General features: G+C 39.6%; 1 protein-coding gene across 1 annotated transcript in view; it reads right to left on the reverse strand.

The window, feature by feature from the left end:
• Nucleotides 1-12,460, reverse strand: part of CSTF3 (cleavage stimulation factor subunit 3) — a 40,178-nt gene extending 27,718 nt beyond the window's left edge. The window contains exons 1-3 of the mRNA XM_088525900.1: nt 12,402-12,460; nt 5,383-5,484; nt 5,158-5,253 (exon numbers count right to left, since the gene is read on the reverse strand). Of these exons, the coding sequence (XP_088382026.1) occupies nt 5,158-5,253; nt 5,383-5,484; nt 12,402-12,431 (228 nt within the window). The 5' untranslated portion in view covers nt 12,432-12,460. The remainder of the gene's footprint in view (nt 1-5,157; nt 5,254-5,382; nt 5,485-12,401) is intronic.
• Nucleotides 12,461-13,320: the final 860 nt, after the last annotated feature.

Consider the following 13,320-nt stretch of genomic DNA (forward strand, 5'->3'; position numbering starts at 1 on the left):
ATGCAAGATGTACATGCCTGTATTTACATACTGAGCAGAAGAGACAGGAAGTAATTTCCATTTAATTTCTAGTGCAAATCTACAATAATCACACAGACAGAACAACATTTATTAACAGGAATGGAACAAGTCCACACATGGATAAGAAAAGATCATAAATAGTACAGTTGCAAAAAGATTTGAAGTCTCAGATTGAGGTTGTCAAGGGTATGCAATATAGACATTTGTACAGAGCACCTGTACAACAATTTCTCAAAGATATAAATTCACTAAGAGCAAACGGATAGAATAGCAGGGATTTTTTAATAGGTACATCTTCCATTAAGATATGCGCAAGGATCGGCTAGTGTTCTATACAATGATTATTTTTAATTGAGAATATAATACTAAACAGAATCTCAGCCAGAGCCAGAAGTCTCTTTGACTTCTGATCACTCCAACTTCGTTCTGACAGGAGTCAGTTACCATTTTTTCCCCCCAAGCAGAAAAAAATTGTAGGTATTTATCACAATCACAAATCACATTTTTTTTTTCTGAACTCAGAACCAGATCCAAGTAAAACAGGGGAAGAAAATGCTCTGAAGAAACACAAACATTTTAAACAAAAACAATCATTTTTCTAAATGGTTTTATTTACATTTTTCATATACAAGTATGTTGAACGATACATTCTGACTAGAATCCACACCAGTGTGAATTACACGAAATTAAATATACTGATGTATTGCATATGATGAAATGCAAAACAATTAATCCTAAGCCTCAGTGATATAAAGCCTTCCCACCCTCTGAATCCTCACACAGCATCTGTTTTGTTATTGAGAAATCTAAAATTAAAAATGTTCATATTAAATAGAGGTTATATAAACAATCATCTATTCTCATTTTTTTAGAGCGAGCAGTTACATAAGTGTCTCAAAAAAAAAAAAAGAATTGCAGAACAAAAAATACATATGATCAGCCAAACACTTTATATGCATATTACTAATTTTATGTTTATTGTTTCTGGATGCAGGGTATTTGCAACAACTGTCTTGTATTATGGCAATTTCTCAAACCCTATCAACAGCAGCAGTTCCAAGTGGCAAGGAGATACCAAAATAGGCCCAATGAGGGAAGAGGTATGATGTGAACTGGCCTGACACGTTTGGAACAACTAGAGATTAGTGTTTCCATCTACAGTGGCAAGTACTAAAAAATGTAAGGAACAGCAATAAACTTGATTTAAATGCTACAAGTGTATGCACATAGTTAATAATTTTACTCCAAATGATTTTCAGCTGGCTGATTTCTCAGGGAAAATGAAAGGAAAAAGGTGACTACTTCAAATGCATGTTGCAGAACTAATTGAAATATTTACAAAACTGATGGTGAAAGTTCTTTCAAGTGTATCAAAAGCATTATCCACTCATTCAGTATCTAAAAGATGAGTCAAACAGGCAAAGAGATGAAAAAAAACAGCAAGAGGCAGCTGGGTCTATGGGACCAGAAGGTGCATTACATCAGAATTTATTTTTACCTTTTTGCAGCACCTTTTAGCCAGATGCCAAAAGCGCTGTAAGCACTAAGTTAGGCCTCACAACAACCCTGTGAGGTAGGTAGGTATCTGTATTGTAGTAGCTGAAAAACAGGTTATGTAACTTACCCCAGGCAGAGCAAATCAGGAGAGCAGACAAGAATCCAGATCACGGGATCTGTGAATTTTACATTATGGCACACACGGAACCTTGAGACTTACACGCTGCTTTGTAAAACTGTTCGATAGGCACTGATAGTGCACTGAGTGAAGTTTGCTGGAAGCAGATTTTTATAGAAAAGATATCAAGAGAAAGCGTGCTTTAAGCAACTGGAGAAGCAACAGAAGTGACCAGCTCTGCCCCAGATAGATGCAGAATGCATTACCAAGTTAATTATTTTTACTTGATAAAGTATGTATCAAAAATGGTCTCAGCTTCACATTCTCACAAGTCTTAAGCATTTAAATGTCATGACCAAAACCCACTGTGACCTAGGGGCCATTTCATTAACTTCCAGTATTCCCATGTCTTGCAACTACTACTTTTTAATGTGAAAGAAATAAGCAGCAGAGCAAAAATCAATTTTTGAGTAGTTGAAACTTACAGTAGAGTGGCCTTTAGCAAAACTGTCAAAACATGCTTTGCCCAGTTAATCTCTGCATGCTACTCATGAGCAAACCAGCTGCAGTAAAGAGACCAGAACATATAAATGGGTGCTTTGGAAACAAGGTATTCTGTTACTTCAGTAGTCTGTGTATCAAAGGCAGTAAGTCAGATGATGAACTAAGTGCTAAGCTCTGATTTAAACTATATTTCACTAGGGAACAAACTCATACAAGAAAAAGAGATAATGAGTTGAAGAAATACTCTCATCCTAAAACAAGAGGCAGTCACAGCAGTAAGGTCTCAACTTGAAGTTTTATATTACAAAATGAATGAGCATATGCAGGCAAAAAGTTTTGTCTATGCAGATTATGAAAAAATGATTTCTGCTTGAAGATTGAGAATGACTATAAAGAACGCACTCCTAAGTTAAGAAAAAGAAATTTAAAGGTTTCTAAAAATTTTATAAGGACAGGTTAAATTACATTTCGTAATTTTTACCTTTTGTTCCAACAGCAGAACGCTACTGTGTAATGACATTACTCAGACATATGTAGTTTAGAGAACAAAACTCTCCAGTGAAAGACCATCTGCCAGAAAACATCCCCCACTTTGCCTTTTTGACTTTATGATGCAAAGAAGAAACAAGCATCATTTTAAAGGAAAAAGTTTTGTGCATTTTTGTCTTCAGGAAATACATATATCTAAAGATGACTGAAGGTTCACCAATTTCCAGATTTAAAATACCAAAGCAGTGAAAGCTAATCAAAAGCAACGCTAAACCAAGATTTACAACAGGTTTACCCAAAGCTGGAAAGAGCTATTCAGGATATCCAAAAGAAAATTTCTAGCAGGAGAAGAATAAAGTTTCCAAGGTTTCTGGAAAATATCTCCCATATTTTCCTTGCATATTTAAATCTATATTAAAAGAGGCCTCAAGACAATTCCTCTCCTTTATATCTAAGCTAGTCTTTAAAACTTAATTTGTATTCTACCTCACAGTCAAAAGAATATTTGAGAAAGCATTTCACTCTGAATTTACTCTCTGGCAGGCCTGCACATGATGGGTAACGGTGTCCAGTTATGCAAATACATTTTTCTAACAAGGAATTTGAAAAATAGTGTAATTTCAGCTTATGTAGACAAATAGTTATGTTTACTGAAGAAAGCAAAGATAAGTACGTTGCATTTTAGTTACAACAGTAACTATGTGAGTTTAGAGAAGTTACTAGGCCAAGGAAAGAAATGCTGAGAAACAAAATCAAGTTTAAAAAGTTTGTCTGCTAAAGAAAGAGATCCTAAGTTTTTCCAAAAACAACCTTTCATTTCTTTCTAATTTCTTTTAAAGTGTAACCTCGCCAGAACTTGACAGTTCATCTTTTCACCATTTTTAAAAGAATTCTATAGTCCAGATACATTTTAAGTGTAATTATAGATATATACACAGAGAGCTTGTGATCTCAGTGTCGATTCACTTATTTTCAAGTTCAACCTTTTATTATTTGTTTACCATACCTTCTGGATAAAGCTGATCTTCCTTCCTTAAGGTAATACACAATAACTATATCCTTTTAAGCTTTGCCATTGTTTGTAAATATTATTAGGTAACCTGGATAAAAGGCACCACTCAAGAGAGGTAACGTATGTCCAGTCATTTCTGAACAGGGCTCAAGACAAAAAAAAAAAGTGAGATTTGTTACATTGATAGGAGTAATTCCTGCTGAAGGATCTATAACACAGTATTGGCTTTCTGAGGAGGTCTTACCTCATATTTGAGGCATAATAAGTTCTAAATAAGCACAAATCCCACAGGAATCAGCTAATGGCGAGGTAAGTCTCAAATTAAAGACTAGATTTCACAGAAAACTTTTCAGGAATACAAGGGGTGGAGAGATTTGGCCGCAAGACCTCAAAAGGTAAAATTCACAGCTGGATGTGTTAGACCATTCGAAGTTTCCCAGGTATGTTTTATCACTGACATTCCACTGACACTTAATACAAACTACTAGAAGCAAAACAGTGAAAATTCTAGGATATTTCATTACTTGATATTGAATTTAGGCTGCACTATTACACCTTACTATTAACTGCAATACACGTTTGTTAAACAGATTCCCATGATTGCAATTACTTCAAAACCTTTCAAAAATTACTCCCAGAAATTGATTGAATCATTTTATATACAGAATTTCACAATGTAGTTTTGCTACTGATTGCTAAGATATTTTTGTATAAAACAGAAAAGAAATTTAGCTAGCTCATTAGCCATCTCAGGAATAAAGGTCTCCATCATTGCAGATAAGCACGTGAAAGATCTCTCTCAAAAGAAGTGTGCTCCTAAAAAGATGCCCATAAAGCATATATATTGGTATATACTTTCAGCTAGAGGAAACTAAAGGAATACTGAGCTTGTACAGTGCATTTCATGGCACATCATTAAAAACTGATCAAATGGGTCAATGCACTTAAAGGGAACAAAAATTGCTGTATTTCTTTTATAGTTATGTAAATCATAACAACTTGGGGGAGATTTTTTTTGAAGTTAAATGCTAAAGCCATGCCTTTCCCCAGCACTTCAATTTCAGAAATCAGCTTCCGCCCCACACCCTCCCTGAAAACACTATTCAGAAACACTCAAATCCCTGAGAAAGCAAAAATATTTAAAGATCCAAACATTCATAGAAAGTCATTCAAGTAAGTTTGTACGTATGAATAAAAAAGTGAGCTCTAAATAAATGACACAGGAGGCAATAAATTGACACGACAAGTAAATAAAAGGCTAAAGCACTCCAATACCATTGAAACTGTTTTAATGTTGTTGCAATTCCATAATGCAACAATCATCAACTCATAAAAGACCCAATACTTTAGAATTCATTTTAATTATTCCTTTGTACCTATTTTACAAAATAAAGGCAAAGTATGTTTAAAATCCTCCTTTCCCCAGGCTTTATGTACCTATCTTATTTATATTTATGAGAACGTAAACTTAAATTCCTATTAAATATTATATAAGAAAAAAAGTTAAAATATTAACCTCTGCTTCAATGTACAGTTTCCAGAATCTGCCAGAACTGGGGAACTGGGCAACAAGGCGTTCATACGTCTTCCGGGCTTTGTCTATAGGTTGATTCTAAAAATTGAAAATTAAAATAGCATTTACAATATTATGGTTTATGTAAATGAATATGCCGATTTTACTCCAGAACCAAATAGTGCCAGTGGACCATAGATAAGGAAATGTAATCCTATGTCACTAAACCTGTGCCTCTCGAATGAGAATGCTCCAAGCGTCAAGGTCATATGGATTCTCTTCTAGTTTCTTTTCAGCTTTCTTCACTTTTTCTGGGACATACTCGGCAGCCTAGAAAAATCAAAGGGAAGACATAAGAGATCACAAGCAGAATTTGATAAGTTCATCCCAGCTAGACCGTTAAGCTAATACAACATTCTGACAGTGTAATATTTCAGAGCTCAGTTTTTACGCTGGAGCTATTAAACTGTAATTTTATCTGGAAAGCAGGCTATCCTAGTAACATAATGCACCCTAACACAACAAGCTTGATACATTTGGTGACCCAGCGAAAAGCTAGACTAAACTGAGCAAGTGGTTTTAAAACAACCTAGGTGGAAAAAAAAGGCAAAAAAAGTAAATTAGATGAGCTTGAGACATAATTAAAATTTTAATTTATTGCATGAGTTATTCTGCATATGCAGGAAAGTAAATATTTCATGTCACAAGTTATAGATTTAAGAAATCAATAAAATGACAATTCTAGCAGCCTACGCAGACACATTATCCAAGCACAATTTCTTTTTTGATAAATTGCCCATTTGTCAACAGCATAGCCTTACAGTTGCTTTCATACAGCTCTGTACACTAAATATCTTACAGTGTTTTCTCCATATCCAGATGGAGGTTGCAAGCTACTTTTCATACTAAAAGCTTTGCCAAATTGAACATTAAATTGTTAAAATGGCTACTATTACAGTATGCCTCTAAGTGTACTTTTAAAGACTTGTGAAAATACCTTACTTTATAATCCCTAGAAAGTTTGCTAGTGTTAACACTGCACTACCTCAAGTAACTGGAAAAAAAAAAAAAAAAACCTACGATGATTGCATTTACACAAGCTTTAAAATGCATGCTTGTTACAATCCTAAGAGATAAGGAACTCTTTTTAAACAGAAAAGACTGTTCTGACCTTTAATCCAAAGATTTTTTTAAATCCATGCAATCCCAAATTGCATGATCAAGTAAATTGCTGCCCTCACAAGATGCAACAGTAACAAGCTGTTAATACTAAATTATTACAACTAGATGTTTCTTGTAAAATTTTACAAGCTAGCTATGTATTTACTGTTACTATACACTGCTTTGTATTACCCCTTTAGCAGTGACTATTTTACAATTCATTGTTTTACAGCTCTGAAGATTAAACAGGCAACAAATGAGGCAGAGAACCCATAAACGCTATCACAAGTTCCATCATATGCTTAAAACAAGAAAGAGAAGGCAACTTGACACATGTAACACCAGAAAGGTGAGGCTGAGTTACTCAGGAATATCAGCTTTTGATTTCAGGAGTGGGGATTCCCCCCGCTCCTTTTTCATTCCTATTAACCTTTACAGACTTAAGACTATCTAACAGCTGCAATATTATGATTCAACTCGACCATTCCAAAAAACTGCAGTATTTTTGAATACCTTTGAATACTACCTTTTTTTTCTATCAGTCCTACCAGCAGGATGTAATTTCTACTCATTTCTCCTAAAACATTATTAAATTACTGATTTGTATATAAAAGAAAGAAATGTATAAAAATGTTGCAAAATAATATGTTAATACCTAATAGTAGGGATGCATGAAATCAAAAAAGGGAAAAAGACATGCTTCATAGGAGTGGATTTATATAAAGTAGCTTTTCTTTTTTTCCATCAGACTTTCAGTGAGTTATTAACATCATTTGCTCAGGACAAACCAGGAGAATTGAGAAAAGTAGTGGCAAAAAGCCCCACAGCAAATTAAAAATTAGTCTGATAAGTTGCATTGAAAACGGTTAGCTTAGCATTATCAGCTCAAAAGTAGCAGAATTATAAATTTCTGTTTTAGAGATGAACACTGTTGCATCACTAGTCCATCCAAATTCTGACTTCATAGTATTGCACATTGTAGTTGAAGTGATATACCCTTGTGATGTAAGATAGTATGAAGAAACCCAGGGGCTTTTCTTGCCCAATTACATGCCTAGACATATTGCCTAGACATATTTCAGCTTACAGAAGACAGCACTGAAGCCAAAACTTCCCGAATTTAAAATTGATTTAGTTATCTTTAGAGGTGACCCAAAGCTGAAGTGATGTTTATTCAATAGAAAAGTTAAATTTGCCCACATTAGTGATAAGCTTTGTTTCTTGTTACATTCTCTTCTAGTGAAACGTGCTTGTAGCAAATCTTCATGCATCCTTCCTCACTAAAATAAACAGAAATGCTTACTTCAGGAGTACAATTACTGAACAGAAAATAAAAAAAATACCCTACGGAAACAACTGAAGCATAGGGTCCTACACTCTAAGTAGTCACCTGCATATAGGAAAAACTAAAATGAATCATTCAAGAGCTCCTCAGCTATTAGAATAGTCATGCAGTTGCATTATTTCAAACCTTTGCACATAGCGCACAAAATTCAGGTAGCATTGCAACAGGAATTAAGGAGCTACCAGGAAGTTCCCTTCACCTATTCCAATATAAGGCAATAACCTCAGAAGGGCTGAAAGAAATCAAGACAGTGGCCAAAATATCTGCTGACATAATACATAATCCCAACAATTCTACATTAACTTTGTATGCTTGACTCCTAATTTGTGCAAGAAGCATAAGGAAACCTCCATTCTTGCACTGGAAAAAAAGGAAAAAACACTAAGCATCTCCAAGCATTTGGGGGGGGGGGGGGGGGAAGAGAGAGAAAAAAAAAAAAAAAAAAAAAAAAAAGAGCTCTGCAGAACTGAAACTTATGGTATAGTCAGAGTTAAGTCAGTCTGCACGGCATTGCTTTCATCAAGGGTCACACGTAGAAAAACGCCCGAATTCTTAAGGCCAGTGAGCACTTCCCCAATTTCTGGGACAGTGAAAGGAATCATAAATGCCATCCATTTCAGCATGGAGACTCCATACAAGCAACTTCTGTTCTGGCCACATTTGCACCAAAACAAGGTGTCATTACCCTGCATCTTCATCAATAACCACTCCTAGCACATTAGAGAGATTGATCTACAGCTTCCCTTTTACTGCTTATAGAGAGAAAAAAAAAAAACTCCTAAAAGCCTATGAGATGAAAAAAAACACCTTAGCCATACAAAACTCAAATCTGAATGCACAAATTCATCTTCAGTCCAAATTATTTTATAAAACATCTTCAAAGAATAAATTGTTTCATGCCATACAGCTAAGAGAAACAGTTAACAGTTTCCCCAGGCCTCTAAGAATAAATCTTCATGTTTTGAAAGGGTGACAGAAGTCACCTAGCCTAACACGCCTCTCAACTACTCACATCCTCTTCTTTCCACAGAAAGATCTGCTACAGCAGAAAGGAAATGTATTTAAACAGCTATTCTCTCTGTGAAGTGACCAGTTTAGATTGCCTTAAAAACTACCACTAGTTATGAAATGAAAATTTCTATAAACAAGACATACAAGCTACGGTACAGAAAATCAGTCAAGTATTTTAATGTCAAATTCTGTCATATTGGTTTAATGTCTAGAATGAATTTCATGTCCATTAAAATGTAAACTATCACTTGTAGATTCAGCTGGCCATAACACAGTGTAGCATAGTCTGAGCTGTAATACAGCCAGTGAAGATAACTTCAATATATTAACATTTATCTTAACAGGTATTAAGTTAGCTATTAAGCGAACCATTTATTTATTAAATGAATAATACTGCTTCTGCCAGGACAGGAAGAAGATGCAGAATTTAGTTTTACATCCTTTACTCTGACAAGGACAACAACCAAAGGTAGATATATACAATTATGGCTAAAAAAGAAATTTCTAGGGGCAAGTTCCTACTCTTTTTAACCTTGACATGTGATGAGATTAGGAAGAGCTCTTCATGGAAAACTAGGTAATTCTCTACCAAGCAATGGCAAGTACAGTCATTCAGCCTACAAATGTAGATTTTCAGGATACAGACAATGACAGCTGCTTGGCATTCTGAAAACCTACCCTGGAAATCCTTGTTGGTTACCATTATGCAAACCTTGCCAGGAGCCTGGCAGGGTCCTAACAGATTTAAGGCCTGACATCATTCAATCGGTTCTTCAGAGTTTAGTTTGGGTCCAACACAGTTAAAACTGAACTACAGTTGAAACTATTTTGACTCTAAAAGGAATCCTTGCAATCACAGCGCCTACATGACAATTCCCTCCTGCCCCACAATGTCTTTGTGATGACGATGCAAGGAGAGGTAGCTTAGGCTCCTGTTCCAGGACATGCCAGTATTGGCTAATGAGGCCTGCAGGCGAGTTCAGCTATACACAAAGGCAGTGAATTGAAACTACTCTGCCAGCCTCAGAAACCCCAGATGTGCCTTGAACCTTACAACAGCTTTACTTTTCATCCTCTTACTCATCCAACTGTTCGCTTCTCCCCTCCTACACTACAACTTTGTGCCTGCAGAAGAGAGAATGGCAATCCCTTACTTGCTTGGCTGCTTTCACATATCCCTTCCAAACCCTAAGACCTAGGAAGCAAGATGCAAATACCCCTGAACAGCTCGCACTGAATCAGAGCTAAAAAATCTTGAGCAAATGTTAACTCTTGGCGTCTACACTGTACACCTTATGTACCTCATTTAGTGACAGTTATCAGAGTTTCCCTACCTCCCCCAAATAATACAGACAACTACCACACAGCACAGTTGAAAATGAACCGTAGAGTCATCCCCTCAAAGTGAGCCAGTATGTGACTAAAAACAAAATGGCACTCAAAAAACTCAAAAGGTGAAAAAACTCAGTATGTGACTAAAAACACACATATGCAGCACAGGAAACCCAAACAGTAGTTACATGCAGATTTCTACCTTCAGTTTCCTATAGAATCTTTAAAAAAAAAAAAAAAAAGAATATTGGCCATATAAAGTTGAAGAGTCCTTCAGACAGCATTAGGTCACAATATGGAGTAACTACAGCACAGGTAAGTGAGCAAGATACAACTGCCCTCAAACACAACATTTTGTTGTTCTTCCCTCAACAAAGATGGGGGAATTGGAGCCTACCAAGCTCTGCAAGACCATCGCTAGACAAGCTAGCAACACTGGCTTAAGATAAACCCTGCCCCACTACGCCCTGGTGAGTGAGAAGCTAGGGTGGAGAAACTCTAATGTTACTATTGCCAAAGATGTTTGTCAAGCCATGACCTAATTTAACCTAGGTGTAAGAAACAGAAACTGTCCTAAAATAGGCAAGGAAAAAAAAAAAAAAAAAAAAAAAAAACAGATGGAAGGAGGGTAAGTGACCATAAGAGACACATTTAACCAAACCTATAATAGCTTCTTTTATTTTGACTTAAAACCTACCCAACATAAAAGTTGTATGACTGAATAAAGACTCAACCTTACATGAATCAGAAAAAAGTTGAAGCTATATAATAAGCTACATGCTTTATATGTTTGCAAAACAATGATTTGCATCTGAGACATACATCCATAATATTAAAGCTAACTGTACCTTTTAAAATAGCTTTTGCTTTGGTATATAGACAGTAATTCAACCTTTTATATATTTGTTCTTTCTTTTCAAAAGAAGAAAGTAAACCTTAAGTCAGCAAGAAGATGCAAAGTTTGCATGTATATGTATATAATATATATATTATATACAAGCTACAGAAATGAACACTCTGCTTCAACCAAATCTATGCAATCAAATGCTAATCTTTTTTTTCTTAAATATGAAATGTACTACGCATCAGAATTATCAACATTTTATTGTGGCATACTCTTACTGCTTGGCGTACTCTTACTGCTTGGCAACCCTTTACCTTAGAACGAGGCACACCGTTCTGCTTAAACACACTGTAAAAGTCTACTTAGTGACCTGACTTTGAGCATTTATGTGGGTAATCCATAGGACATTTTCTCTCATGAGTAGACTCAAACAAATTATTTTAAAAAATGCACACTCATTTTTCCTACCCCTAAGAACTGGTGATCTTATGAAGAGCTTACATCCCATCCATTCAGGGCACAGGCCCTTACATATAGAAGTCTAACCTATTCTGTGAAAAAACTTAAATTCTGTAAAGAAAGGCTTCTCATGACTAGAATATTAAGTCACTGGCATTTTGAGTATTTTTGTAGGCATGTCAACCTGATGTTAATGACTGCTGCATTAACTCTAAAGCTTCCTTCCCTATTTCCAATGTCCTCAAATTAATAGAGCTTAAACATAACCCTAACTGCCCAAAAGATCTGTTACAGATGTTCAACAAAACACCAGATTTCAAAAGAGAACATAAAATGCTCAGATTGTATGTGCCTAAAAAATAAAATTCTTAGTAAATACATACTTTAGCATATGTATAAAAAGAATGAGCTGAAACCAACTGGAATAGGAGATTTTCTCCTGCCAACAATGACAATACTGGGCCTCAAGACATCCGTTATTAGAGAAACGTAGTTTTGAACCGTTACTGTCCCCTCCTGAAGCAGGAGACAGTTTCAACACAGTCCTGCTCCAGTGAGGCAAAGGAAGGGGAGGCTCCACTGGGGAAGGCCGCGCAGCTGCAGCCACACTTCAGCTTGCTCGGAGGCGAGCTTCTTCCACGGCCGCGCACACCCGGTAAGGACCGCTAAGCGAGGCAGGAGAGCCCAGCCCCGCGGGGATGCCTCTCGCCCACCCTGACCCGAGCTAAAGCTTTGCTCGCCAGAAACGCAAACGGCTCTCAGGGCGGCTCCCCGCCGCCCCGCCCGGGAAAGCGACGCCTCGCTGCAGGAAGTGGCCGCGCTCCTCAAAATGGAGGAAGGGGAAGGAGAGAGTCGCGCACTGACGGCGCCGGATCCGCCAGATCAGGCCTGGAGCAAAGGGCAAGGAAAGAGAAGAGCCGCCCCAACGCTCCCCAGTCCCGCAGGCGCCTCAGGGGCGCCTCGCGGCCTCCAGCCCGCCCGCGGCCCCACGTTGCGCCACACAGCGGGCCCAGCCCCTGCGGAGTTCCCTCGGCACCCTGCGCGGGCCGCTCAACTGCCGCTGTCCCTTCAGCGGCCTCCCCGCCTCCCGCTCACCTGGTCACCGGCGCCTCCCTCTGCGGCCATAGTGGGCTAAAACAGGGCCGGGGCGCTAAGGCCCCTCGCCAAAGCGGATTTAAACCCACCCCCCCTAAAATGCCGGGCCGCGCCGCTGGCGGCTACCGGGCCCCGCCAGCCGTTGCGGCCGCCACCAGCGGCTCCACCGCGCGAGGCACAAAATGGCGGCTCGGCGCCCCGGGGCCGGCTCTCAGCGGGGGCGGCGCCGCGCGGGGGCAGCTGGGAAAGGATCTCCTCAGCCAGTAGCAGCCGTAGTACGGAAGCGCGTAGGCGCGCGTGTCCTGACGTCAGCACGTCATATAGAGGCGGAAGCGGCCCGTGAGCTTCCGGGGGGTGCGGCGGCCGTTAGGGGCGGGGCGCGGCGGCCGTTAGGGGCGGGGCGCGGCGGCCGTTAGGGGCGGGGCGCGGCGGCCGTTAGGGGCGGGGCGCGGCCAGAAAAGCCGCCGGGCTGAGGCAGTGGCTCCGCTATGACGGTGGCGCTGGGTTGGTGCCGGCCGGAGGGCCCGGCCCGGCAGCGCAGCCGTGAGCAGTGGGCAGGAGCAAGTGTGCGCCGGGGCCGCGCAGCCCGGCGCCCGTAGGCAGTGGTTGGCGGGCAGCCTCGGCATGGCGGTGCTTCTGCCGGCGCCCGCGGCCCGCACCTTACCCGCTCTCGGCTCCGGTCAGCCATGCCCGCCGGCGGCGGGCCCGCCCCCGCTGCTCCAGGAGGCGAGTTCAAAAGACGGGCTGAGGGGTCGTCACCTCCAAACGCCTCAAGGACGCCGATGACGGCACTTGGCCGCTCCTCACTCTCCCTCACGAGTTAGCAGCAGCTTCTCCGTGAAGGGAGGCCCTTGAGGCTGCGTAGCCGCAGGCGGCTCCGGGCAGCGGGCGCTGGAGCAGCCTCGCAGGTAGCGGGGAA

The sequence above is a fragment of the Tinamus guttatus genome, unplaced genomic scaffold, assembly GCF_059628265.1.
Source record: "Tinamus guttatus ecotype Peru unplaced genomic scaffold, ASM5962826v1 Tinamus_guttatus_pri_ptg000240l, whole genome shotgun sequence".
NCBI classification, from domain to species: Eukaryota; Metazoa; Chordata; class Aves; order Tinamiformes; family Tinamidae; genus Tinamus; species Tinamus guttatus.